A 22,580-nucleotide genomic window follows, 5' to 3' on the forward strand; every position below is an offset into this window, starting at 1 on the left:
TTTGTAAAATATTGGGCAGAATATCGATACTGTATATTGACCGATATTTCTGACATATCACTGATAGATATCAGTACCTTTCTTCTTATTGCTACTATTATTGTTTTAAGTCTTAATTGTTATTGTTATATGTTGGCGTTTTAAGTCTTAATGAGTTCCTACTTGTTACAATTGTTAGTGTTTTGCAAGTTGCAAAAGGTTTAATTTGTTAACGGTCGAAGAAAATATTGAATTGTTAGTGTTAAATTGCAATATTTATAGATTCTGTATTATGGAAATTTATCCCACCACGATAACCTATATCTCAAATATCGGTCGTTGACTGATACCGGAACTGCTTAGATAAAACATTTAAGATGTTAAAGTGTACGAAAGGTGTTATAGTATCTATACTATATAATAAAAGAAACCAATTTTGGGACACTTGTCATCATATTAGGCCATATCTTATGGATAATTAGTATTTAGTTTAATTAATCTCTTTTAATTAATTATAGATAACTCTCATATTAAATATTATTTAGTTTAATCTCTTATAGATAATTATTATTTAGTTTAATTTTAATATAATCTCTTCTAGAAAAAAAAAAACATATTTTTTTATTAACGAAACATATTTTTTTAATAAAGAGTAAATTGCCATTTTAGTCCCTGAGGTTTGGTCCAAATTGCCATTTTAGTCCAAATTGTTTTTTTCCCCTCTGGATCCCTGACTTTTCCATTTTCTTGCCATTTTGATCACATTGACTAACGCAGTCTAAAAATCTGGTTATAACCAGGGGTATTTTTGGCATAACTATTGTGTAGTGATAACTAAGGGTAGTTTACAACATAATTTATAAACCTCATAATAATTTAATGCCAAAAATACGCCTAATTATAACATGGTTTTTAGACTAAGTTAGACAATGTGATCAAAATGACAAGTAAAAGGAAAAGTCAGGGACCCAGAGGAGAAAAAAAACTATTTGTACTAAAATGACAATTTGGACAAAAACTCAGGGACTAAAATGACAATTTACTCTTTAATAAATTATCTAACCATAAATTTTAAATTTCCTTTGACGAAAAGGGAACACGCTCAAATATATTAACTTATTTATATCAATTTGGTATATAAACGTCTCAATCTTTGGTTTGCATTTACAAGAAATATTTATTATATAGTTTAGATTGTTCAACCCGTGTAACACACGGGGAACTAACCTAGTTAGAGTATATATAAATAATTACAATTTACAAGTAAAACCAAAATTATGTTCAAGCAGACATAGTCTTGTCTTTCTTCCCTGCAAGAATCATTGAGATCTGCAAGCCTCTGCTGAATGCTTGATTAAACAAAAGCCTTGTCTGGAACTCGGATACAAACGGGAACCATGATAATATAACAATCGGCATAAATATCACGAGCCCCAATACACACTCGTATGCGCGCCCCATCTCCATTATCGAGTCCCATAATCCTATAGCTTTCACACATGGCCTGCATGCTTGACCAATCTTCACAACCACCATAAACCAACATCAGCAAACACAGATATTGTTTATATATATTGGTTAGTATTGGTTAAGTAGAGGTGGCAAACTAGACCCTCGAACTATGGGTCAAAACATGTAAGTTTTGGTACGGGTCAAGTCACGGCCATGTTGAGTTGACCAGAGTTAAACCATAAAAGGTTGTAGTCATAAATCATAATAGGGTTGCACAGTCCTATATTACACAGATACCATCTAAACTATCATAATGCCAATAAGAGCATAAACACTTTATGATTAGGGTAAATTGCATTTTATGTCCTTTAAGTTTCAGCTAAATTTCAGGCGTTGTCCTTTAACTAACGAAATTAAAGCAGATGTCCTTTATCTTCTAATTTCTTTACAGACGGTGTCCTTCATGTTTTAATTTCTTTACAACGGATGTCCTTTATTTTTGTAATATTTTTAGGGAGAAAGGACGTCTGTAAAGAAATTAGAAGATAACGGACATCTGCTTTAATTTCGTTAGTTAAATGACATCGGCTTTAATTTCGCTGAAACTTAAAGGACGTTAAATGAAATTTACCGAAAAAGTTTTTTGAATACTAAAAAATTATTTATTTGTTTAAATAAACAGATTTAAGGAGATCTTACGTATTAACAATATTACTTGGGTGACCTTCAAACCGTTTTGACCCGTACCTTCTATTAGCTCACCTTCTTTTATATTTATCGACCCGTTTGTATATAGATAGTTTAAAACAAGGGAGCTTGAAACTTACGAGGAGAAAGGCCCAGCCCGTTGGCAAGAAGGCAAGTAAAGCAGCAAATATGTCACTTAAAGTGAGCCCACATACAACAAATAAGACAGTCACAGTTGATAAGAATCCTAGGAACAGAAGAGCCTTTAAGATCCGAAACATAAGTTGAAAATCGGTCCCAAATCTTCGTCTGCCCATTGAGACCATCTAGTAAATACACAAAAAAGATTATCACCAGCAAAATTATGAGTCGGGCAACATGTGTTTGAAACCATTTACTTGTAAACGGGCCAATGTCAAACGAACAATATCAATATATACTACCATGATACATAATTACATACCTTCAAGCCAAGAAGAGCAGTTATCATAACCAACCAAGAAAGTCCATAAACCTACAAACATAAAATTTCAATGTAAAATTATGAGCACATTTCACAACGATATATAAAAGAGTAAAATGCCATTTTCGTCCTTAGAGGTTTGGTCAGTTTTGCGACTTTCGTCCAAAGGTTTGTTTTTTCGCATCTGGATCCAAAAGGTTTGAAATCTTGCCATATTCATCCGGCTCGTTAATTCCATCCGTTTTTTCTTTTAAGTCAGGGGTATTTCCATCTTTTTTGTTAACTTAAAGGGAAATTCGGTCTTTTTCACTTTATGTACAAGTATTCAAAAGACCGAATTGCCCTATAAGTTAACAAAAAAGACGAAAATACTGACTTAACGAAGTAGAATGAATGGAGTTAACGAGCCGGATGAAAATGGCAAGATTTTCAAACCTTTTGGATCCAGATGCGGAAAAACAAACCTTTGGACGGAAGTTGCAAAACGGCCAAACCTCAGGGACGGAGATTACATTTTACTCTATTTAAAAAACAAAAGGACATAACCGGAATACATTATTTTTGAACGGCGGAAAATTAAAAATACGACATACCAGTATACTTCTGCTGCCACGAGCTATATTAAGGTGATACACAAGTCCATACTGATAAATAAAAAACCGTAAACTAAGTACAATTTCCATAATTCTCCCTCGTATATTCGTATGTTTCAAATGCTCTTGTTCAAAATCCCACCACGATTCCCAACTTTTATCCTGCGCGATTCCAATCCCACCGCGATTACCCATCCATCGTTTCCAATCAGTCCAATCTTCAACCGTTTTTTGCCAATCGAATCCCGAAGGATTAAAAACAAACGGAGCAAACAACCATGACGAAACCAAAAACCATATCGAAAAAGTAATAAACAGATATAACTCAGAACTCCGGTATGATTCCCCGTAAACTTGATATATAACCAATAACATACCCAACTCAATCCCTTTCACAAAATGGCTTCGTGAATATAATCGGTAATTATCCGTAAACTTGGCGTGAAAGATAACGAACCCACGACCCGTAGCTCGGTACTTTGAACCCCCGTGTAAAATTGTTTTTCCGAAATAATGCACTTTGGTTCCGAGTTGGAAAGTGAAGAATACAGAGGCTAATTGAAGTTGCATTATTATGAAATCACCGAGGGCCCGACGAAATCCGCTTTCTAAACCGACTTCCATTGCCATTGGAAGTATTAAAAGTAACCCGAGTTGAAAAACGGATTGTGAGGCTAACGCTTGTTCTAAAACGCGGTTGCTATCGATAGCTGCGTTCTCCATGATCTTCCTTTCGAGCCCGCTTAAAACCATGTACGTTCGTCCGTATAAGAATACGTACACCACAAGTACGGTAATCTGGAACGCAAGAATCAGAAAATGCAAGAAAATGTTATAATTAACTTTGTGTAACAGAATGACAACATTATATAAAAGTCTCTTATATAGTATTGTCCAAAAATAAATAGTAAATTGTCATTTTGGTCCTTGAGGTTTGGTCACTTTTGCGACTTTCATCCAAAGGTTTGTTTTTCCGTATCTGGGTCCTCGTGGTTTCAAAATCTTGCCATTTTCGTCCCTGAGGTTTGGCAATTTATTGCGACTTTCGTCCCTCGAGGTTTGGCCCTCAGGGACAAAAATGACAAGATTTTAAAATAACGAGGACCCAGATGCGGAAAAAACAAACCTTTGGATGAAAGTCGCAAAAATGGCCAAACCTCAGGGACGAAAATGACAATTTACTCAAAACTAAATATTTGATTTATTGACTATACCATGCTACTGAAGTAGAAACCAACTGTGGTGAAATAGAATGACAACATTCTGTAAAAGTCGAACCGTCGGCCCAATCTGTAAACGTCTCGACTAAGTGTCTGTTCACCGTTTCCGTTTGCGACTTTGGCTTCGAATAAAGATATTTGATTCATACCGACATCACGACCTTTTCCAACTTGAATATATTCATGATGTGTCACGTAACCCCCTCGCAGAGTCGAATTATAACCTAAAAGAAACTTATTAAAATTAACCATGCAAAAAAAAAAAAAAAATCAAACAGGGCTGGCATATCGTGTCAACCCTACCTGTTAAGACACGGACACGATAAGACACGAACCCGAAACAGGTAAACACGAACACGGCACAAAATCTTATTGTGTCAGATTTTCTAAACACGAACAAGAACCCGATAATAAAGAGGTTACACGAAATGATATGTTAAGACAGGAACACGACGTGTTATTAAATATATAAACGTTACTTCCAGGTATTTTTTTATTTAAAGTTAGGAGCCCCACATATTTTTTTATTTAAAATTATAAACGTGTCATTAACGGGTCTTAACAGGTTAACATGTATTTAACCTGTTAAGACACGAAATTAAACACGCGCCTTAACGTGTCGACCTGTTATAGACATGAAACCTGTTAACTTCGTGTAGGTTCGTGTCCTGTTATCATGTTCATGTAGAAATTGTCAGCCCTAATTAACACCTCAGTTACTGATTAACAAACAAGGTTTTACCTGAAAATATGTCCTCACTTAAGTTGATAACCTTTGAAGCTTTACTTACACCACCCCTTGTTATGTGGAAGATTCTGTCGAATATATCTGGGTGACCGTAATGAAACCGCACCCTGTGATATCATATGCACGGAAAAAATATATCATGTATAGAAAATCACATATATACATTTATGAACAAGGCAATAAATGATCATACCTCAGAGGGTCAGCCAAAATCCTTTGACCAATTGTCACAAAACTTGTCTCTTGATTGGACATGAACCATGCGAGTGATGACACACTGTAAATTAACAACACGATAGTACAAACATAAACGTACATACATATGTATATTTGTATATAAGTGATAGAGACAACATTTTAGAGAATCTTCGCCTATAAATTTGTGATCAAAGTTAAAATTTAGGGATTAAAACCATTCTTATTTGATCTTGATAATATACACACACCAACCTTCCGGTAAAAATATGTTCTCTCAATCCGAGAATAGTTGGTCTGCGTTCGCCATGATGATCTCTATAGAATTCCTCCAAAACGTTTCTCATTTTGAATGCTTCCTCAAAGTAATTATCCTAAACATAAGATAGATAGATACTTAGTAACACGTAGAGATGAAAAGATTGGTATTTCGGGTCTAATGGGTCATATTTGTACGGGTGGTTAACCTGCAAAAACTTTTTTTTTCCTACTTTTTAACATTAACATAATTTTAGTAACCAAAACACTATTAAATAAACCTGAAATTTGAATAAAACAAGAGCAAAATGCCATTTCGTCCCTGAGGTTTGGTCAGTTTTGCGACTTTCGTCCAAAGGTTTGTTTTTTCGCATCTGGATCCAAAAGGTTTGAAATCTTGCCATTTTCATCCGGCTCGTTAACTCCATTTATTTTTCTTCGTTAAGTCAGGGGTATTTCCGTCTTTTTTGTTAACTTAAAAGGCAATTTGGTCTTTTGAATAATACTTGTACATTATGCAAAATGCTTGTACATAAAGTGAAAAGGACCGAATTGCCTTTTAAGTTAACAAAAAAGACGGAAATACCCCTGCCTTAACGGAGAAAAATGGATGGAGTTAATGAGCCAGATGAAAACGACAAGATTTCAAACCTTTTGGATCCAGATGCGAAAAAACAAACCTTTGGATGAAAGTCACAAAACTGGCCAAACCTCAGGGACGAAAATGGCTTTTGGGATAGTTTACGCAAAAAGTAGACTGTGGGTGACTTTCAACTTGTTTGACCCGTTTGATTAAATAACACAACCCAAATCAACCCATTCGTCAGTAAATAAACCGAAACTGAACCGTTTGAAGTTACCTGATTCATGTCAATAGTCTGCAGGGCTTCCCCACGAGTGAAAATAATTGCATGATTTTGATTTTCGGGCTTTCCTTCACCAATCTCTGTAGGTGGACCAGGAAGCTTGATACGATATATTTCCTAAATTACAAATTTAAATTCATAGATATTAAACTTTAGTTCATCACAAATATAACACTTACATAGTTATATTATAATTTATAGTTACCTCATCTAATTTATCCCCACCCTTGACCAGAACAGAGTAGTAAACCTTCTTAGAATTCCCGTTAATGGTATCCTCTCTCTCGTCTATATAAGCCACACGTAAAGATGGATATCTGAAACACTCAACATCTAATTATAACATACAACAATCAATAACAATAAAAAAATAAATATGAAAGAGTTAATGTACTTACTTAAGCATTAGATTAAGTATGTTGGCATAACAACTTTGGTCTCTATGGTCACTTGATTTCTTCTGAGCACCGTACATCTGGCAGGAAACAACATATGTAAACTTCAAATCTGCCAGTGCTTGTGCGTGTTCTTTGTGAGCCTTGCCAACTGTTCGGTAGCCAGTAAAAATTTCTGCAGTTGAAAGTCTAGTAGTTAGCTAGACTTTAATGTTTTATTGAAATAGGATCAATTTTGGTTGTCTAATATTAATAGGGCTGCAAACGAACCGAACGTTCAGCGAACAGTTGGTGAACTGTTCGGCTGGAAGTTCGTTTGTGTTCGTTCATTCATACAAACAAGAAGTTTTGTTCGTTTAGTTAAATGAATGAACATGAACAGGGCTGTGTTCGTTCGTTTATGTTTGTGAACGTTTGGTAAAGCGTCCGTTTGTGTTCGATAGTTCATTAGTGTTTTTTATTATTATAGTTTATTTAAATACTTCAAAATTTCAACAAATAAATATTTCATAAATCACAATGTATTAAATATATTGTTCATGAACGCTTGTTTGGTTCGTTTGTGTTAATGAACATTAATTCGTCTTTATTTGTGTTCATGAACAGTCGTTTGCGTTCATTACCTAAAATTAACAAACGAACACAAACACGTTCATCTCCTTAACGAATGAACACAAACATAAATTCTCGTTTGGCAAGTGTTTATGAACCGGTCGTGAGCACATATATTTTCTTAACAAAAGAACACGAACAAGGTCTTTTTAATGTTCATTCGGTTACAGCCCTACTAATATATATCATTTATATAAGTTATAAAGGAAATGGGTCAACCCAGCGGACACGCCTAATTTGCCACCTCTAGATTATACTAACCGTTGTCGTGAGCAGAGTCTAGAAAGCATTGAAGCTCAAGTGCTTCCTTGTAGTACATCATTCCTCTAACTGGAAACGAAAAAAGTTATGAATAAAGTTTCAAAATGTAACAAATCATGAAAAGAAACATAGTACAAATAAGTGATAGAGTAAAATGCCAATTTCGTCCCTGAGGTTTGGCCAGTTTTGCGACTTTCGTCCAAAGGTTTGTTTTTCCACATCTAGATCCAAAAGGTTTGAAATCTTGCCATTTTCATCCAGCTCGTTAACTCTATCCATTTTTCTCCATCCATTTTTCTCCGTTAAGGCAGGGGTATTTCCGTCCTTTTTGTTAACTTAAAGGGCAATTCAATCTTTTTCACTTTATTTACAAGAATTTAGCATAATGTACAAGTATTCAAAAAAGACGAAAATAACCCTACCTTAACGGAGTAAAATGGATGGAGTTAATGAGCTAGATGAATGGCAAGATTTCAAAACTTTTGGATCCAGATGCGGAAAAACAAACATTTGGACAAAAGTCGCAAAACTGGCCAAACTTCAGGGACGAAAATGGCATTTTACTCAGTGATAGCTAAACCTGTTCTTGAAAGTGTCTGTCCTCTGTAAGAAACCCATTGGCGTGTTGCTTCTTTTCTGTCTTCTTCAGTAGCTTTTAATTTCGGATTTCTAACCCGTTCCTCAAAATTTTGCCATTCGTCTGATTTTATTTACACGCAAAGTAAACAACTAAAAGTCAGAAATGAAAAATCATCGTACATTTGGAGCATCTGAGTCAAATGAGACCAATAATCACCGGGATATATCTTCTGAAGATAAAATAAAATTGAAATTCCATCCTCGTTTTCCAAATGAAGCTCCTCTTCAGAATATAGAACATCTTCGTTATAATATGGCGTCAACACACTGTTTTAAAAGAATGCGAGTATACATATAATAAGTATCCAGATTTATATCCAAAAATTAGTATGTAGATGTAGGGGTGTTTAAAAAGCTCGCAGCTCGCGGCTCGAAAAAAGCTTGATTGAAATGGAGCCGGCAAAATGAGCCGAGCTCGAGCTAGGCCTGGCTCGAATTATTATATTTTATATAGATTAAATATAATTTTAAATGTATTTAAATAAATAATATGTGGGAGGAGGTTTAAGTGTTAAACATTTTAAGTCTAATTAATCAAAACCATATAAAAATATAGAAAAATAAACCAAAATCATACATATAATACTTTTAATATGCCTTTCGATCTTTAAAATATTAAGAAAATAAAAATAATACATATAGATATATGTGTAATTTTTATGTTTTTTCTTGTTTTTTGTTATCAATATTTGTGAAAAAAAATTAAAAAAAAAAATTAACGAGCTGGCTTGAACATTTTACTAGCCGAGCTCGAGCTCGACTTTTCAGCTCGATAAAATAAAAGAGACGAGCCGAGCCGAACTGGCTCGTTTAAGTTTGAGCTCGAGCTCAACCTCGCTCGGCTCAATTGCAGCCCTATAGTAGATGTGCCAAATGAAATGATATTACATAATACATATCATCTGACGCCAATTACTGACCTAAATGACATCATATTATGAACTTTTGGAGCGTTTGGCATTTTCATATACAAGGAGTTTGTAAAGAAAGTGATACGCCTGCGGGCCTCTAGATTCATAGGCACATTAATTGCAGATTCTTTTACAGTGAGAAGCAAATGAAGCCTCACCACCTATATGCACAAATAAAAGATTATTTAAACGTAACATAAAACTAAAAAAAGTGAAAAGGTTGTTATACCTTCTCCTTCCAAGATTTTATTTGAGTGAGTTCGATATTGATAAGTTCAAATCTCTCCTTTTTGTCATTGTTCTGGCGATGTGAATACGCTCTTTCAACTACTCTAAAAAAGCCACAGATTTCATGATATAAGTTAAGATAAACAAATGAGTAAAATGCCATTTTCGTCCCTGTAGTTTGGTTTGTTTTGCAACTTTCGTCAAAGGTTTGTTTTTTCTCATCTGGATCCAAAAGGTTTGAAAACTTGTCATTTTCATCCGGCTCGTTAACTCCATCCATTTTTCTCTGTTAAATCAGAGGTATTTTCGTCTTTTTTGTTAACTTAAAGGGCAATTCGGTCTTTTTCACTTTATGTACAAGCATTTAGCATAATGTACAAGCGAGTCCTTAAGTGAAAAAGAGCGAATTGCCCTTTAAGTTAACAAAAAGGACGAAAATACCCCTGACTTAATGGAGAAAAATAGATGGAGCTAACGAGCGGGATGAAAATGGCAAGAATTCAAACCTTTTGGATCCAGATGCGAAAAAACAAACCTTTGGACGAAAGTCGCATAATTGGCCAAACCTCATGGACGAAAATGACATTTTACTCTAAACAAATAAAAAACGCCATCTCTAGTAGCTAGAGATAAAAATCCTTGTGATATGAAGCATGTGACTTACTCGGGCCCATTCTTCATAACATCGCGTATGATAATCTCCATAAGATCTTGAAGTACATTAATAGTTTGGGATGTGTATTTCTCCTTATTATCATAATCAGTTAGCTGGAATACACTCAATAAAGTAAAAAAAAAAAATTAGTCTTTAATTTCAAAAGCTAATGATAGTAACTCATTAATTATTGAAACAAAATGCTTACAAGATGACTTAAGAATTTCTCCAACTTATCATTGAGTGAAGGCAATCCACTCATACGAAATGTACTTAAGAACGATCGGTGCTGAATGCTACTATCTACTTCACGGCATATATGGCGTATGATCCTACATAAAAACGGAAAAACAAATTGTAGATAATAAGTTCAATAACGGGTGACTAAAAATGTAAAATAAACTAACATAGACATAGTCCCTACCTTTTGTCCCATTCATCGTCAAGAAGATTCAATAATATATCCTTTAGTGTTTGGTAACACTCGATAATTGCGGAGTACATGTAATCATCGTTATTGATCTTCTTAAAGAGGTCTGCATCTTCCTTCCCTTTGAAATCTTTCGCCATGTCTAATGCAATCGGGATCTTAAAATAATAAGTACAAAACAGTCAATGCATGATTCAAATTCAACTAGAATAATAATACTAAGTATAAAATGCCATTTTCGTCCCTGCGGTTTGGCGACTTTCGTCTAAAGGTTTGTTTTTCCGCATATGGATCCAAAAGGTTTGAAATCTTGCCATTTTCATCCAACTCATTAACTCCATCCATTTTTCTCCGTTAAATGAGGGGCATCTCCATCTTTTTAGAAACTTTTTATTAAAAAAAAAACCTATAAGAAATTAAGATCCACCTCTGTTGACTTTCTACCCACCCAAACCCTTTAATCATCACAAAATGTCTAAAAAGACGAAAATGCCCTTGACTTAACGTTAAAAATGGATGGAGTTAACGAGTTGGATGAAAATGGCAAGATTTCTAACCTTTTGGATCCATATGCAGAAAAACCTTTGGACGAAAGTTGCAAAAGTCGCCAAACCGCAGGGACAAAAAGGCATTGTACTCTAATACTAATTTATATAACTATAGAGGAGTTCAACCTTGCTGGCTAGCAGGAACGGTGGCCATTGGATAACGGAGACAAATCTTGTTGTATATGGTACAAGGAGTAGATCTCTCTCCCTAACAAATAAGTGATATTATTAAAGTAATGAACATTAATCAGATTTTATTTGAGACATGAGGTGGATTAAACCTGTTGCTGATTAAGTCCTCCATTCGCATTGAAAATATGAACTCGTTCCACACTTGTGAAAATTTTGCAATGTTCTTTCTTACCAATTGATCATCTTCCTACATACCATTTTCCATCAAGAAAATTAAAGAGACTAAACAAGTAGAATGGAAAATAAAATTTTAAAAAGGGAGTAAAAAAACTCCAACTAGAGGTGTGATCATTTTGGGTTTTGTCGCTGAGGAGTCGAGCTTAAACGAGCTCGGGCCCGAGCCTAAAAACAAGCTCGTTTAGTAAACTTGCCCGAGCCCAAGCTTCGCTTATCGAGCTCGAGCCGGCTCGCGAGCCTAAACGAGCCCATTGTTTATATAATTTTCAATTAATGTATTAAATAATTTTAATAATAATAATAATAATAATTACATTATATAAAATCAAGAAAAAATAATAAATTATATAGAAAAAAACAATTATAATTAATATAAATTAATTATTAAATAATAAACGAGCTGAGCTCGAGCTTTAGAAACAAAGCTCGTATCAAGCCTAGTCGAGCTCAGGCTCGGCTCGACTCGTTTGCACCCCTACTTATAACTAGGTTAGCAGAAGGGTAAGGGTGTAAACTGTAAAACTAAATAGAAAACATATTGTTGGTGTACCAGTGGATCTTTTTCGAGTTCTTCTTTCTGCATTGGTACAAGGCGTTCATAGAAAGCTGCAGGGACTGAATCAAATCGAGACCGCAGCATCCCAAGTGTTCGAATCTAACAATATTGGCAGAAAATTGATACTAAGTTGAAACTATTGTGTTACAAAATAAAGAATTTGTCTGTTTACCAGTAGGGCTGCAAACGAACTGAACGTTCAGCGAATAGTTCTTGAACCGTTCAGCGGGAAGTTCGTTTGTGTTCCTTCATTTATTAATGAACGAGCACGAACAAGAAATTTCACTCTTTAATTAAATGAACGAACATGAATAGAGACCACCTTCGTTCATTTGTGTTCATAAACATTTCGTAACGTGTTCGTTTGTGTTCAATAGTTTGTTAGTGCTTTTAATTTTTATATTTTTTCTTTAAATACTTCAAAATTCTGACAAATAAAATATTTAATAAGTATCATTGTATTATATATTTATATATTCTGTTTATGAACATGTTCATGAACGTTTGTTACCTAAAACTCTTAACATTAACAAACGAACACAGACGAACGTGAACACGTTCATTTCCTTATGAACGAACACATACAGAAAATCTCATTCGCTAAGTGTTTAGGAACAGTTTGTGACACATATATTTCTGTAACAAAGGAACACGAACAAGGCCCTGTTCATATTTGTTCGGTTCATTTGATGCCCTATTTACCAGTCTAACTAGAACTTATGTTGAAAGTACTAAGTACTAACTACTAACCTCACCCAAGTGGCTGAAAGCACCATAGATTCCACCACTTATGGTAGCAAATATTGCATACCATATCTGTGCATCCATGAAATAAACCTAAAAGAACAGCAATATCTCTAATTTTTAATCAGTTGCATAAAAACCGATGAAAAAGTATTTCTGAAGACACTTACCATGCTAATTGGAACCCAAATAGCGATAACAACACCAATATTATGAGTCACTACAAAATTAATAAAAAAAATAATGAATCAGGTTCTAATTAAAAAAGAAACACAAAAAAGGAGATTAAAACAATTTTTACCATTTGGAAAGAACTCGTGCCACTCATATATGCTAATTTTCATTTCCATAATTGCTTTTGTGGGTGCAACCAGTGGCAATATCTATCATCAAAATGTGAATAATGAACATAAAAATTGCTTACAAAAATACCGTCATATAACTTATGAGCTTATCAATAAGTACGGCATGATTACTAGCCATGTTATGTGCCTTTTATGATAAAACTATATGTAAATATGTGATTTAAAAAAAAAAAAAAAAGAAAAACCCACCTCCACATAGTAGCTGAATGAAAACTTGCTTACTAACAGCAGCATCCAATACAGTGTGTACCTAAATGTCAAGTGTAATATAATTAAAGAAGAAATTAAGTACACACACATACATATATACATATATATATTCAAACATCAATTAACTCTTTATTCTTACTTCAAAAGGGAAAACATGTCTTCATGCATGCCTCTTCCAACATAGAGCTTCGGCTGAAAAAGTTGACAACTTTAAAGTCAATAAGAAGTAAAATGGGTAAAAGATAATAATTGGTTAAAACTGAAACGGGTTGAAAGTCACCCAAAATATAGTCAAATGCATACAACCCCCTAAATCATTTTATCTCATAAAATAGATTATCATTCTAATAGTATAGTTATATTCACCTTTAATATATATTCATGTTTCGCATTATAAAAAAGAGACGTCAAAGTTAAATACCTGGGCCCACCACATGAGAAGGACAATTACACGCCAATTAGAACGCTCCATATATCTCCTCAAGGGTGGGAGCAGAAACAGCAATGCAGACAATGCATTTGGTGCCAAATAAATTGCAACAAGACAGTAATAAAGCGACTGTTCCCTTTGATTTCCTCCCAAATTACTGAAAAACCGCACAACTCCTGTTGGGTTCTGAACGGATCTCGAATATCCAATGGGTAGGATCACTACCCAAAAGGCGGAAACAGTAAGTTTGAGAAGATAACGAAGTATTTGAGTGTTTTTTAAGCTCCTCCAAGCGTTGTAGCTAAGGATTGTATCTAAAGAAGCTGCAGAATATAAGTGGCGAAAAAACTTAGGCCCTGAAAGACAGTTAACGGAAGGAAAATGTAGAGGTGGTAATTTTAACCTATGCAGTTAGTACAGTAAAAAATCGGATATTGGTCAAGGACTGATATTTGAGATATAGGTTATCGTGGTGGGATATCAGTAATTTATATTTCCCTAAGCTTTTCGTAATATACACATATGTACACATATGTGTATATTAAGAAAAGGTTAGGGAAAATGTGTGGTCTAGAATGTTTCTCAAGTTTCTCAATTAGCCTAGTGCTTCTACACGATCCTAACCCTACATATATATATATATATATATATATAGCAATTTAACACTAACAATTCAGTATACTTTCCTACCATTAACAAATTACCTTCTTCAACTTGCAAAACACTAACAATTGTAGCAAGTAGGAACTGATTAAGACTTAAAACACAAACAGTTAACATTTAAGACTTAAAACACTAATAGCAGCAATAAGAAGAAAGATAAATGGAAGAACTAAGAAGAAAGGTACTGATATAGGGAAAAATCGGTGATATACTAGTCAATATCACCGATAACATCGGTACCGATATTGGACAGTTATATTTTACATGGGGATTGATAACCAATATTTACTGCATAGATTTTAACTCATTTACTTATAAAAGGGTTAACTTGGATTTTGCTTTATCTCATATGGGTCAAACAGGTGGAATCAAAAAGTTTAGTTAGAAGGGGAACGGTTGTCCGGGCTGAAAGTCACAAGGGTATTCTTAAGGCACACAACCTTCTAAATCATTTTATTCAAAATCTAGCTTATTATTGTAATAATATTGTTTTCGTAATCATAATCTACTCGTTAGCTATTTCATAAGAAAATTCAAATAATCCACAAAACAATACTATAACGATAATAATCCTACGATTACAAAATAATGTGTTAATTATGATTACAAAGAAAATATTATTACAATAGTGATTTCTACACCAATAAAAACTATACCTTGAAAAAAGTTAAGGACGGCTGAAGTAATGAATATGCTCAGAATATTCTCAAACACATCATCCTCAAAAATTCCAAAAATTGATCCATCCCCATGCCATGCAATAATTAGCATAGCCTGAAAACAAAAAGGAAAATGCATGTAAATTTTATCCAAATATAAAAACATAATAGAAAACAGAGTAAAGTACAAGGATGGTCCCTGTGGTTTACCAAAATTTTGGACTTGGTCCCTAGCTTTTTAAAAGTACACGGATGGTCCCTGTGCTTTACACTTTGTAACGTATTTAGTCCCCAGCCAACAATTTAAAGGTTTTAGATGTCCAAGTTAGGGACTATATGCATTACAAAGTGCAAATCACAGGGACTATCGATGTACTTTTGGAAAAAGCTGAGGACTAAATGCGGTACAAAGTGCAAACCATGGGGACCATCTGTGTACTTTTGGAAAGCTAGGGACGGAATCCAAAATTCTGATAAACCACAGGGACCATCCGTGTACTTTACTCTAGAAAACATTATGATGTTAACGTATACCTGAAAAGCTAATATAAGAAACATCCACATTCGATCGAAACTCCTATAAAGGTGCAAAAATGTTCGCAGTTCAACAAAATTTGTTTTAGGTATCCTCTTTCCAGATATGACACTGCTGCGCTCCTGCCAAAAGAAAACATTATAAAATCATGTGAAACAAAAGGCTGCTAATATAAGCATTTTCAGTTAAATACTAGTTTGGAATAAAATAAAACTAGAAACTGCAAAGTGCAAACTGTCAAGTTGAACTAATACCTCGGGTTCCTGCAATTTATCGGGTGGTTGTTGTTGTTCTTGAAATTTATCATCATGGCTAGCAAAAAAGTCCGAATCACGGTCCATTGGCCACCCTAGTTTAAAGCATTTTTCAGACCTGTGAAAGAAATATTAAAGTTTGAGTAAGGTACACGGATGGTCCCTGTGGTTTACCAAAATTTTGGATTTGGTCCCTAGATTTTCGAAAGTACACAGATGGTCCCTGTGGTTTGCACTTTGTAACGAATTTAGTCCCTAGATTTTTCCAAAAGTACATGGATGGTCCCTGTGGTTTGTACTTTTAACGCATTTAGTCCCTAGCTTTTTCCAAAAGTATGTGGATGGTCCCTGCGGTTTGCACTTTGTAACGCATTTAGTCCCTAACTTGGACATGCCTAAAACCTTTAGATTTGTTGGCTGGGGACTAAATGCGTTAAAAAGTGCAAACCACGGGGACCATCCGTGTACTTTTGAAAAGCTAGGAACCAAATGCAAAATTTTAGTAAATCACAAGAGGACCATGTGTGTACTTTACTCTTAAAGTTTCTATTAAAACTGAGTAACTTATAAACACCTTTCTTAAGCATAATGTATTTTTATTAATACAATCATTAGCATGTCAGATATGATTACATAAGATATATTACTGCAATTATAATCTAATCTTTTGAATAGAACCATATAAAAGGTTTTATATACAGTATGGATGATTTTTTACCTGTTCGACCCATTTCCTTTTTATTTATTTTTTTATTATATATAGCAGAGTAAAATGCCGTTTTCGTCCTTAAGGTTTGGCTACTTTTGCGACTTTCGTCCAAAGGTTGTTTTTCCGCATCTGGATCCAAATGGTTTGAAATCTTGCCATTTTCATTCAACTCGTTAACTCCATCCATTTCTCTCCTTTAACTGGGGGCATTTCCGTCTTTTTAGACAATTTTTTTTTAAATAAAAAACACTATAAGAAAGAAAGATCCACCTCTGTTGACTTTCTCCCAGCCAAACCCTTAAATCATTACAAAAAATAGCAAAAAAACGAAAATACCCCTGATTTAATGTTAAAAAATGGATGGAGTTAATGAGTTGGATGAAAATGGCAAGATTTCAAACCTTTTGGATCCAGATGCAGAAAAACAAACCTTTGGACGAAAGTAGAAAAAGTAGCCAAACCTTAAGGACGAAAACGGCATTTTACTCTATATAGTATGGTAAATGTTAAACGTGAACACAAAAGATATATTAGTTGAGTTAAATATAATCTTTTGAATAAATGATGAGGTGCATTACCAAAAGTATTCGTTAAGATCATCATAGTTTCTCCAAGAAGAATGACTTGCTTTGCCACCTCGATTTCTCATGGCTTCCTGTCACCATGTAAGAACGAACTGTTTAATAACTCACCAAATTTACATTAAAAAAATAAAAAAGAAGCGGAACTAAATTTTACTACCTCATGCATAACCTCGTAAATAGGCAACACAACATTCTGCAGAAATGATTCTTCTCCAACTGCTTCCGCTTGATATGTCTCCCCGATTACATGTTCCACATTAGCAAACAAAATTCCATGCATTTCATTCGCCATCTAAACAGTCAATAAAACATACGGTATGTGTTCAGTTGACTTTTGAGGTCAAAGCATTTTCCCTTCAACTTAATGAATTCTAAATATTTTTCCAATAATCATTCGGAAACTACACAAGATTGGTGGATGATAAATAACATTATGTAACATTAAAAGGTGTGTATGATAACTATGTAGCTTTAGTTTAAAATTAACTTCAATGGTTTGTTTAGTTTTATCATATTTCAGTCATGTTGACCCACGTTGTATTTTAAATGTTCCAAATTGATTATGATACAGATATATAATATTATGTTACATGTAAAAGTGTTTATGATAACTATATAATTTCGGTTCGAAATTAACTTCAATGGATTGTTTAGTTTATCATATTTCAGTTCCGAATTGATTATGGTACATACTTTACACGCATAATAACAGGAAGTGCACGAACTTAATATCGAGATAAATAAACATACATTGTGGAAAATATAGCTAATACATTCAGGCATGAAACGGATATTTGAAGCTTCCCCCCAAATAAGTAGATAGAGCCCAATGTATAGAAGTTCTAACTGCTGCCTATCGATACCAGGTTCAAACCTATGTAATAATAAAAAGAACACGATAAAGTATACTATAAAATAATAAACACAAGATACAAGATACAAAATTCAAATATTGAGAATAACTTACTTGAGGTTTGACGTGCAGTGCAAATAATCACACCATGAGCTATAGTTCTTGAAAAATTTATCCATTAATGTTTGTACTGTGTGGCTATTCAACTACCAAATATTCAAAACTATAATCAATTAGTGGTTAAGTGCAATCAAATAAAATAACTTGTGACAAAAAAGACAAAGAAGTGGTATATATGAATTAGGGATATGAATTTTTGACACGACCCAAAAATATGAAACGGACCAAACATGAAATTTGCGGGTTTGGGTTAGTCTAAACGGTTTCGGGTCAGTTTCAGGTTGAACCCGCGGACCCGTTTAGCTAACGGGCTGGTTCGGGTCAAACCGGTCAGGTTGGCGGGTGACCCGTTTAACCCATTTATATTATTTTATATTTTTTACAATATGTTTTATGTTATGAATTAAATTGGGTGTGGATTTTATGTCATAATTATAACTTAAAACGAGAAACTGACATAATATTTTATAATTTAAATGTAACTGTATTATATACATTTGTGTTTTTTTGTAGTGTATTTTAATTTTAGTATATTAATGTGCGGAAAAAATAAAAAAATTTGGGTTGAGTGGGTCATGTTTGGGTCAACCGCGAACATTCGGGTCGTGTTCGGGTTTGTCTAACATTTTTGGGTTCGAGTCGGGTTGAACCCGCCAACCCGCGAACGCGACCCGTTTAGCACCCCTAATATCAAAATATCTAATATGCTTGTGGAAGCTTTACCTCCTCACAATATTCTGAACTCTTGGACCTTGTATCGATATTTGCAAGTAGCAATACTAAATGTTCTCGTTGATTTGCAACGTTTCCTTTCTTCATTTGAAACAATACTGGGCACAATTATACGACACAAACATAATTATTATTTAAAATAATATAGGAACAAAATTTACCTGAAATCCAAATATTGAAGATAGCCACTCGAGTATATCATTAACGGCTTTGTCGCTATCCTCGGGCTTTCTAAGAAGCGGAAGATTATCCACATTCCGGAGAGACCGTAGAGCCGCTTTAATCTAAAAAATCAAAAGATATAAATAAAGAAATATAAACAAAGGAAAAGAAAGGATGAAATAATGCGTGTATCCATCTAATCACAACCTCAGGAAGCTCCATAATTGCTGGTTTAACGCTAACAGCATATATAGGAAGAATGTTATAGTGTACATATTGTTCTTTTTTCTCCGCTACATCTTCCGCATATCTTTGAGTCTGCAAATATTTTTCAATACGTAATATATTCCATACTAACTTAAACATTACTAGATATGTGCATGATGTACGAGTTATACCTCAGGTTCAACTTTTGTATCAGGTACCACTGTTTTCAATACATCGTATAAGACCGTTGCAATCTGATACATCTTAGCCATCTCCTCACTTTAAAAGATAATAAACGTTAGAATAAAAACAACATATATAATATATATATATACACACACACACACACACATACACACACATATATATATTAAAATGAGTAAGTGAGGAACTGGGGAACAGTGTACTTAGCATGTTAAATAAATCATAAAAATTCAATTTAACATGTTAAAAATTAATTTAAAAAAAATCGGGGCTTTTGCATATAAAATAGTTACGAGGTAAGGTAACAGTGACAGAATATTATGGAAGGCCGTTGATTATAAACAAAAGACTCACGGTTTCTTTGTAAATTGACCCTCTCTGATATTTTTCTCATAGAAATTTTGGTAGTATTTCTGGATTTCTCTAGGATCACTTTTTGCTAATTGAGGTTTCGTCTCTACTTCTTCCTGTAAAAAAAATAATATTTCAAATTCCCATGGTAATTATATAAATCAATAGTGGAACGTTGAATGCCATCATACTCTTGTTATGAACAAGTGTATAAGCCAAACTAATAAATTACAATAGCATAAAAGGAAAGATTCATTCGTATTGTATGTACCTTTTGAAGTCTATGCAGCAAATACGTCTTGAACTGGCGAACACCACGTCCAGTAGATTTATCGTCCATCCTGTGTGCCTTCTCGAATGCATGAAACCGGCCTAATTCAACAAAGTCAAACGTCCTTATTACATCATGAGCAAAGTCAAACATTGCGATTAACACCAACAGCTAGCTTGCAGCATTCTTCATCTTCTATACGATAAGATTGTATATATGACAGCTTTAAGAGCCTTATATATTTAGTGGTTGCCTTTGAGTTCTGGACTCACTTTGTTTAAAGATTTATGGTCAACATCATCATCATCAATTGACAAACATTTTTAGTGTTTGCGCTTCAGTATGTTTCTTTTGTGAATGCTCTGTATTTCTTATAACTAAATGAGTCAAAATTTCAAAGTATAAACATATGAAATTTAATAAATCTACACATTTTAAGACAGGAAAACCTAGAAGTACATAATTTAAAAGTTACAATATCACAGCTACGTCTAGGGGTGTCAATCGTAGTGGGTTAGCGGGTTGAATTATTCAACCTAAACACTACCCATACTTTGTTTTGTGTCAAAACATCAACCCTAACCATCGCATGCTAAAACCATTTAACCCGAACACGACCCCTCTAACCTATTTATCTAAACATGTCAAATGGGTTGGCAGGTAATACTCAAGTTGTAAACGTGTTAATCGGGTTGGCAGGTTGTAAAACACGGGTTAAAAAGGTCATAAACAGGTTAGTGGATCAACATGTTTAGATAAAGCAGGTAGACCAACGGCCCCTTTAACCCATTTATTCAAACGTGTCAAATGGTTTGGCGGTAATACTCAAGTTGTAAACATGTCAATCATGTTGGCGGGATGTAAAAAATCAGTTAAACATGTCATAAACAGGTTAGTGGGTCAACCTATTTAATTAAAGCCGGTAGACTTATTTGACCAAACAGGTTAAACAGGTCAACTCAAACACGACCTGTATAACTAAACTAAGTCAACCTAACACAACCAGTTTTTCTTTAAACCAGTTAAGTATGACAAACCGAGTAACCGAAAACCGAAAACATGATTATATTCGTCTTTGTGTACGTGTCCGAAATTGGCACCCCTAGACTTTCGAATTTCGACCACGAAAACTAATAAAAACTAGTATCAAAATTCACAAACCACACTAAAAAGAGAACAATAGAGTTTCTGAATTAAAACATACACAAATAAGCAACCCTAGGGTTATCCTTCTCCAGCTCATTAGCAACACGAAGAATCGGAGCAACCGAAGCAAGGGAAGACGGCACAAGCTCACTGTCAACATAAGCGTTATCATCCGCATACTTATCAATCATAACAGAACTCCTCGGCATCCTCCTCGGTAAACCTACATCTTTCGTTCCACTCGTACTCGCCATCACTAACAACAACCGCCAATAAAAGTTCAATTCTCACTTCAATCTCAACAACAACAACAACAACAGTGATGTTGTTGCAATTGAAACGACATGTGTTGCAATAATGATAATAGAAGTGTGATTGAGATTCAGTTTGGAATCGGTGTGTGAAGTAGGTATATATGTGGTGGATCCTTTGAATGTGCATTTTGGACTTTTTGTGGTGATTTTGGCTTTTGCTTTAGCTTTTTGGTACCGAATTGGGGGAAAGTGAGAGAAGAAGAGATAGCTTACAGGGTTAAGGAAGTGAAAAGGGGGAGGGGGTGACTCGATTGCCACTCTCTTTTTTGCTTTGCTTTCCGTTGCTTCCCGCCTTTTCAATAAGTCATGTTGATTACGGTATTTTTATAATAAGACTAATGATGGATTGATGGTAGAAACTATGACTAGATTTGAATAATTGTGCTTTGTTTGGGTTGATATTTTTAACTTGTTTGGTAAGATAGATTTGTGTTTAACTAGTGGGAATACTCGTGCCTCCGCAACAGGGAATTCAGTCGGTATCATTTTGGCAGGTTACGTTAACGATACTCGCTATAGTAACCAAAAGAGGAAACCTAAATCATAAAGCCGTAAGATATTCAAAAGAATATCAATAAAAAATTTTAAAAACGAAATTTATACCAAAGTAAACACAGTCACACATTTATTCACTTTTTAAAGTTTACAAACGCAACCTATTGAAGGAAAATTAAATTAAATGAGTTAAAAACTTTTATTTTTATAGCTTAAAGGATTTAAAAATTAAAAGGGAAAATAAAGTATTTAATAATAATAAGAATTGTTAAAATATAAATAAATATAAACTTTATTTAGGTGAAAATTATAAAATTAGGCAATTAATATAAATTTATTATTATAGTCATATACCCCTTAGTGCTTTAGGTGCAGGAAAATTGTAAACTCCCCTTCCATGCTTGGTACTTGGATGACGGGACGATTATCGGGGACGCTATTTAGGTTGCTAAAGCTTTTGACATTATCGGTTCGGATGGTCCAGCCTTGGGACTACGGCTTAATATT

At 34.2% G+C, this 22,580-nt stretch overlaps 1 protein-coding gene across 1 annotated transcript; it reads right to left on the reverse strand.

Annotated features, from left to right (window-relative positions):
- Positions 1 to 1,086: 1,086 nt before the first annotated feature.
- On the reverse strand, positions 1,087 to 21,821 carry LOC110882647 (callose synthase 7). Its single transcript, XM_022130624.2, has 42 exons — positions 21,323 to 21,821; positions 20,119 to 20,219; positions 19,851 to 19,963; positions 19,484 to 19,571; positions 19,293 to 19,403; positions 19,085 to 19,207; positions 18,915 to 19,004; positions 18,186 to 18,277; positions 17,969 to 18,092; positions 17,376 to 17,510; positions 17,213 to 17,289; positions 15,926 to 16,043; positions 15,671 to 15,793; positions 15,134 to 15,251; positions 13,806 to 14,137; positions 13,524 to 13,576; positions 13,364 to 13,424; positions 13,111 to 13,192; positions 12,980 to 13,029; positions 12,816 to 12,902; positions 12,060 to 12,164; positions 11,422 to 11,519; positions 11,267 to 11,348; positions 10,587 to 10,750; positions 10,371 to 10,494; positions 10,172 to 10,275; positions 9,509 to 9,611; positions 9,289 to 9,440; positions 8,526 to 8,635; positions 8,310 to 8,429; positions 7,730 to 7,798; positions 6,860 to 7,031; positions 6,667 to 6,778; positions 6,456 to 6,578; positions 5,593 to 5,711; positions 5,336 to 5,419; positions 5,137 to 5,249; positions 4,389 to 4,618; positions 3,175 to 3,972; positions 2,582 to 2,632; positions 2,259 to 2,444; positions 1,087 to 1,500 (listed from the first exon to the last, which is right to left on the reverse strand). Exons 1-42 carry the CDS (start codon positions 21,516 to 21,518, stop codon positions 1,261 to 1,263), a joined length of 5,733 nt encoding a protein of 1,910 aa, XP_021986316.1. The 5' UTR covers positions 21,519 to 21,821; the 3' UTR covers positions 1,087 to 1,260.
- Positions 21,822 to 22,580: the final 759 nt, after the last annotated feature.

This window comes from Helianthus annuus, chromosome 16 (assembly GCF_002127325.2).
Source record: "Helianthus annuus cultivar XRQ/B chromosome 16, HanXRQr2.0-SUNRISE, whole genome shotgun sequence".
In the NCBI taxonomy this organism is placed as follows: Eukaryota; Viridiplantae; Streptophyta; class Magnoliopsida; order Asterales; family Asteraceae; genus Helianthus; species Helianthus annuus.